The 6,914-nt window shown below is 31.3% G+C and overlaps 2 protein-coding genes across 2 annotated transcripts; both read left to right on the forward strand.

Moving 5' to 3' along the window:
• Positions 1-381: 381 nt before the first annotated feature.
• Positions 382-3,197, forward strand: LOC112751282 (protein IQ-domain 26). Its single transcript, XM_025800363.3, has 3 exons — positions 382-1,323; positions 1,909-2,121; positions 2,258-3,197. The coding sequence occupies exons 1-3, from the start codon at positions 883-885 to the stop codon at positions 2,933-2,935; spliced, it is 1,332 nt and encodes a 443-aa protein (XP_025656148.1). The 5' UTR covers positions 382-882; the 3' UTR covers positions 2,936-3,197.
• LOC112749246 (pentatricopeptide repeat-containing protein At3g56030, mitochondrial-like) lies at positions 3,032-4,316 on the forward strand. The gene is made up of 2 exons (XM_025797507.1): positions 3,032-3,053; positions 3,739-4,316. Exons 1-2 carry the CDS (start codon positions 3,032-3,034, stop codon positions 4,314-4,316), a joined length of 600 nt encoding a protein of 199 aa, XP_025653292.1.
• The last annotated feature ends 2,598 nt before the right edge of the window (positions 4,317-6,914 follow it).

The following is a 6,914-nucleotide window of genomic DNA, read 5'->3' on the forward strand; positions in this document are numbered from 1 at the left end:
TTGCCTTATTGTATTAAAACCTTAGTTAATAGTAAGTGCTTTTCAACCCTAAAATGAAATGTTAACATAGTCCTTTTCAAGTTTCCAAATGTATATAGTTTTGCATTAAAAAAAAAGAGAGTACAAATTTAATAGTCATGCATCACATATAATGCCAATATAAGATTCGTTAAAGCGAATCGCACTTTGAATTTCCATCGAAATGTTCTAATGAGTTAGCAATGAATTGATTAAAAATAATAACATTTATTTATTTATAACTATTCATCTTGCTTCGATTTTGCACAACCGCTTGCATGTTCTATTGGCATATTTTTTGTCATGTAACGCAGATTTTCACGAGGGATTGACACTTTGACAGTCTTCTTTTCTGTCATCTCTGAGATATTCTTAATCATTTAAATCAATGGAAAAAAAGAAAAGAAAAATAAAGGTAACACTTTAGTGTTTAGTCTTTAACTTAACACCTCAGTTATTGAAAATTTGAAAAACCCAAAAAAAAAAAATGTAATAAAAGTAACAAAAAGGTCACCATTCACCACCAACACACAAAACTATGTTTCAATAATGAATAAATCATAGTATCAAAATTTCTCCGTTTCTTCTCTCAAAAATGTATAATATGCCTCATTCTTCCTTCTCTTTTCTTTTATTTTTTTTTTATCAGATTCCAATGAACACATTTTCTCTAACAACAATGTTTCACCCTTTTCTGCAAAATGGCAAGAGGCCTAAATTGTGAGCTGCAAATTGAAAGCCTTATCATCAAACACATCACCGTTTTTTCTTCTTCTTCTTCTTCTTCTTCTTCATTCTCAATCTGTGACTCATTTTCTTGCATAACTACTCTCACACACTAAACAACACCCTTTTGTCTTTACAATGGGGAGAGCCACAAGGTGGTTGAAGAACTTGTTTGGGATAAGAAGAGACAAAGAACAACAACACAAACAAGAAAACTCAAACTATGGAGACCCCAGAAGCATGAAATTCTCTTCATCTTCTTCTACTACTTCTGCTGCTCAAAGAAATTCAAGTAATTCTAGAGTTCTGTGTCACAATCCAGCTACCATTCCACCAAACATTTCTCCAGCTGAAGCAGCTTGGTTGCAATCTTTCTACAATGAGACAGAGAAGGAGCAGAACAAGCATGCCATTGCTGTTGCTGCTGCTACTGCAGCTGCAGCTGATGCTGCTGTGGCAGCAGCACAGGCTGCAGTTGCAGTGGTTAGGCTCACCAGCCATGGAAGAGGTACCATGCTTGGTGCTGGACATGAGATTTGTGCTGCCACCAAGATTCAGACAGTGTTTAGAGGCTACTTGGTAAGAAGTTTTACTTTTTCTGCCTTTTTCTTGGTTTAATTGAAATTTTTCAGATGCAAATCCTTCAGATAAGGTTAGTGTTTGGTGGGGTTTGAAAATTGACTAAGCCTTCGACTATGATTTTGAAAGGTGCTAAAATGAGTTACAACATGATTTTTTAGTCCTATGATTTTGACAAAAGTGAAAAAATAAAGAGTTGAACCTTCAACATGATTTTTACTCTTAAGATTTGGAGAGATGCAAGACAAGAAAAAAGGTTGCTTTTAAACAAAACAGCTTAATCTCTAAAATTGATTTACCAAAAATTTTCACTTTCTAGCAGAATAATTTCAAGAGAAACTATCTACCATAAACCATTCTAGGTCAAATTTCAATTATGCCATAATTAATTGAGCCTAGAATGACTGTGAAACTGAAGCCAGATACCAGGAATTTGATGTGGAATGTTGCTCTATCTGCTGATTTTGCTCTCTAGTAGTGTGTGTTTTCCTTTTTTCTTTATTTTTTTGTGGAATGAATGATTGAAATTTGACATGAGTTTTTTCTGTTTTGTGTTTTGTTGTTGTGACTTGTGAATGTGAACAGGCAAGGAAAGCACTGAGAGCCTTAAAGGGATTGGTTAAGTTACAGGCACTTGTCAGAGGGTATTTAGTGAGGAAGCAAGCAACAGCAACACTGCATGGAATGCAGGCACTTATCAGAGCTCAAGCCACAGTGAGGTCTCAGAAAAAATCTCAAGCATTCATGGCCGGAAAGAATGATTCATATAGGTCTCAAATCCGTGCACGAAGATCCATGGTAATAAACACCTCAAATTGCAGCACTAGCCACAATTCACATTATACATGTCACTTGCATAGTACCTGCATTTAAACATTATGTGATTATGATTATGTCCTAATGCTTTTGTTACCTTAAAAATGTTTGTTTGTAGGAGAGATTTGATGACACTAGGAGTGAGTACACAGCTCCAACTCATAGTAGAAGGTTATCATCTTCATTTGATGCCACAATTAACAACAATAACAGTTTTGATGGTAGCCCCAAAATTGTGGAAGTGGACACTGGTATTAGGCCTAAGTCAAGGTCCCGGAGAACCAACACATCAATGTCGGATTTTGGTGACGACCCTTCGTTCCAAACAATTTCCTCTCCCCTTCCAATCCCATGTCGGACACCAGGGCGCTTGTCCATACCGGATCATTCGGATTGGGGGCTGACAGGGGAAGAGTGCAGATTCTCAACTGCACAAAGCACTCCAAGGTTTGCAACAAGCACTTGTAGTTGTGGATCAGTTGCAGCCATGACACCAAAGAGTGTGTGCAATGAGAGCTTTTTCTATGGGAATTATCCGAATTACATGGTGAGCACGCAGTCTTTCAAGGCAAAGTTGAGGTCTCATAGTGCTCCAAAGCAAAGGCCAGAGCCAGGGGGTGCAAGGAAGAGGCTTACCCTGAATGAGATGATGGAATCTAGGAACAGTTTGAGTGGGGTTAAGATGCAGAGGTCATGCTCACAGATTCAAGAAGCCATTAACTTCAAGAATGCTGTGATGGGTAGGCTTCACACTAGGGACGCAGACAGAAACCACTTCCAAAAGAGGAGGTGGTAATTGATGATGAAGCTTGACTTGATGAATAGATTTCATTTGTTAAGTGATGGCTTTCTGTTTCTGCACTATCAAAGTAGTAAGCATTTTGTCAAACACATGGTGGGTGGGAAACAGGGGAGTGTGTCACATATGAATATATGATAGTGTGACAAAAGGAGATTGTCCCCGTTGTTATATGAAAATTTTGCAATGGAATTTCATTTATATTATCATCATATATTCAAATCAAGGGATTAAAACTCTCTGCATCTTTTCTTTGAAATGTTTTGTTAGCAGTTCTTCCTGTGCTTTGTCTTTTTTATCATAACTTTAAACTGTATTGGGACCATAATGCAGTTTTAAATTCCCTGTAACTGATAAAAATAATTCTCAAACAAGATTAATACAAGAAATTAATTGCTTTCAAAGAAAAAAAAAATACTAGAAATTAATTGGAGGAACTTAATAACTTGCCTCCAAGAATAGGACTATTAGGAGATTTTTAGATATGATTGCATTAAAAAATACAAATGGATAGTGTTACAACATGAATAGGATTGTAATTTAGATATAATAATTTTATCATTGAAAATTCCATTAACTCGAAATTGTATTTATTTTTTGGAAAAATATATCGAACCAAGAAGTTACCAGCCAAAAACTAAATAAAACAAAATTAATTTATATTAATAATTAATTTTAAATTTTTTAAATTCAAAATTTAAAAAATTTAAAATTGATTAAGTAAACCTAATTAAAACCTATAAAAGTCTTCCTCTTCTCTCTCACATTAACCTACCCACCTCCAACAATCACACACACAGACTTCTCCGGCGACTTTCATGCTCTCCACGATGCCCTCAACAAGCGCATCCAAGACAATTGCTTCAACACGAAGTCCACCTTCGACTTTGTCACCGACGAAACCTTCTCCTCTTCCCTCCTCAACCACCTCCTTCAAACCCTATCCACCTTCAACCGCGGCATCACTCGCAAGAACGCGTTCGATTTCCTCATCACGCACCTCTGCAAGCTCAAGTGCATCGATGACGCGCTCCACATCATCGAATATATGGCACGTACCGACGCCAGAGGCTGCCGCCCCAGTACGACCACCTTCTATCCCGTCCTGAACATCCTATCGCGCCAGAAAGTCATAAACCACGCGCGGCGCGTGGTGGATTTCATGTCCATGCTTGGCGTGAATCTGGATCTGACGGGACACAACTACTTTCTCGTTGCACACTGCTACGCTGGAGACATGGTTGCCGCTGCCGGAGTTTTGAAGAAGATGGAGGAAGATGGGATTGGTTTGTATTCAACACACATGTTTGTAATTAGGGGTTTGTTGCAGATGTTGCTCTCTGCGTTTTGGGGTATTAGGTGCCGTTTTGATGATTAAAGAAACTGCAAACTACACAATTACAGAAATATAAAAAAAACATTCATTTAATATGAAAAAAAAATCGCAATACTTAACAAAAGAAATATCCAATTATATTTTAGTAAAAATAATTAAATATCTATAAAATTTAAAAAAAAATATAAAATTTTTAAAGAAATAGAGACATTCACATTTGCAATACAAAAAAATTCAAAAAATATATAAAAGAACATCCATTTAGTATGAAAAAGAAATATTCTGATACTTAGCAGAAGAAACATCCATATATATTAACTCGTAGAGATTTTGGATTCATCCAAAGGTATTTGGCTGATTTTTTGCTAATACCCTTTTGATTTTCTAGCATTGTTCTTATTTTTTTGTTTTTCACGATATCTGACAGCATTAAGGACTAATCCGTGACAGATCAGAGCTCCATTTAAGGGTGTGATTCGAACCTCTGACAATTATTTAAGCATACTAGTGAGCTAATTACTAGACTAACTCAACTTAATTTTGAAATTGTATTTATGTTATTATGTAATGTGTAGACACAATCACAAGAAGATATATTTAAGATGTAGAAACCAAAGCTTATCAATGCTATTTGTTTATTCTATACATTTAAATAGTTGTAAATTGTAATAGTAGTAAAGCTTACCAAAGTAATTATATTTTCAAACAAATGTTTATTTTTTATTATAACTAAATGTCGATTTAATAAGTTAACTTCATATTTTTTCAAAGACATCCTTAAGGTTGCATTTGTTGATAGATATGGGACACTAAAATAAAGATATAGAGGTATAAAATAATTATATTTGACAGTTGAAATATAGATAGAAATATTATGTTAAAGACATTGAATTAGTATATTTTATATCAATCATGATAGAAAAGACATAAAGATGCTAACAAAAAATATAATTTATTTTTTTATTATTTTTATTAATTTTTTAAAATTATTTTTATTATTATTATATTTTTTCTCAAACTTTTAAATGAAAAAAAATAAATTAATTAAATTTTTATAATTTGTTCTAATTTATTATTAAAAAGAAAACAAAACAAATTATTACTATCAAAAGAAATTAGCCTTAATGAGAATAAATTAGCCTTAATGAAAAAAGAAAAGCTACATTAATAAAAGAATGAAAAGAAAATAATTATTACTATCAAAAGTAATGTTTAAACTTACTATTCCAAAACAATTAAAAGTGCATGCTTAAAGTAAGGCAACATCGTTAAATTCTAACAAGACTTGTGGCTTGTGGGATATGATTGAGAGCATGAGTATACCAACTTTTAAATTAGTATCTTTCTGAAATATACCATCTCTAATCTTAGGTCTCATAAATTCCATATCTAATCTAATTATTGTGAACAAATGATTGGGGATCCGCGATTTGATTTGACTGTGATGGAATCTTTAATGTCAAATTCATCACCTGTCACCACCATCTACCTTTACTGCAATCAACAGTTTTTACTTCTTTTGAAATTTGAATATACATGCATATTTTAACAACAATTATAATTACTTATTTTTTATATAATAATTAAAATTAAGAATAAATTAATATTATTTTTTTAGAAAAGTATTATTAATTATGTTTAAAAATATATAAATATATGATAATAATTTTTTTATATTAAACTAATTTATTATTTTTTAATAATACTCTCTTCTTATCAAATTAGCTATCTTTATAAAAAAATAGCTATTTTTCACATTTTGAATTTATTGAAAATTTATATGTTCAATAATATATTTTTTTAAATATATTAAATTTCTAATAAACAAAAATTTGGAATAAAAAATTAATTTGAGAAAGAACAAAATTATATAGAATTTAAACTACAAAATGACCGAATCTCTTAGCTTATTCTATTAAAATGTGAAAGAAAGCATAATAAAATTCTTTTAGAAATGAATTTTTATGTGTTTTGCCTTGTCAGTTAATGAAACAAAATTATTAGAAAAGTACCAAAATAAAGCATTTAAATACTAAAGTTTGGTTTGGTAAAATTTTTAAAAACTAGTTTTTAAAAAATAATTTTTTAAAAATTATAGCATCTATGTTTATAAATTAAATTAAAAATAACTTTTAATAAGTACAAATAACAATAAGTATATTTGATAAAATAATTTTTAAAGTTTAAAAATATTATAATAGATATTAATGTAAAAATTAAATTTTAATATTAATGAATATATGAGATTTTAATTTTGATAAACACAAAATAATTTTAAAAAATTCTTTTTAAATATTTTTTAAAATATTTCTAATTTTTAAAACTACAAACATAAACACATAATATTTTTTTTATTTATTAAATACAAAATAAAGTACTTGTGTTTTGAAACTTGTTGAGTTTTGTAATTGTCCCTTTGATGGTTTTAAAACTTGTGGTGCTGTTTAATTTGTACGTTTTACCTTTTTAATCTTCTTGGATCTCCAATGAGAAACTGTTGATACACAGTAATATATATATGTGACAGGAAAAAAGAAAATGCAATCATAAACAAAGTGTATGCAACTATGCATCCTTTTGTTGATAGAGTGAGAACTATGGAGGTAATGTTCTATTTATTTATTCTTGGATCCTCTTACT

The sequence above is a fragment of the Arachis hypogaea genome, chromosome 15 (assembly GCF_003086295.3).
Source record: "Arachis hypogaea cultivar Tifrunner chromosome 15, arahy.Tifrunner.gnm2.J5K5, whole genome shotgun sequence".
Classification (NCBI taxonomy): domain Eukaryota; kingdom Viridiplantae; phylum Streptophyta; class Magnoliopsida; order Fabales; family Fabaceae; genus Arachis; species Arachis hypogaea.

Coding starts and splice junctions, on each gene's coding strand:
- LOC112749246 (XM_025797507.1), top strand. CDS start 3,032: ATGGTGGGTGGGAAACAGGGGA. Junction 3,054..3,738: donor GGTGGGTGGGAAACAGGGGA/GTGTGTCACATA, acceptor TCACACACACAG/ACTTCTCCGGCGACTTTCAT.
- LOC112751282 (XM_025800363.3), top strand. CDS start 883: ATGGGGAGAGCCACAAGGTGGTTGAAGAACTTGTTTGGGATAAGAAGA. Junction 1,324..1,908: donor CAGTGTTTAGAGGCTACTTG/GTAAGAAGTTTT, acceptor GAATGTGAACAG/GCAAGGAAAGCACTGAGAGC. Junction 2,122..2,257: donor TCCGTGCACGAAGATCCATG/GTAATAAACACC, acceptor GTTTGTTTGTAG/GAGAGATTTGATGACACTAG.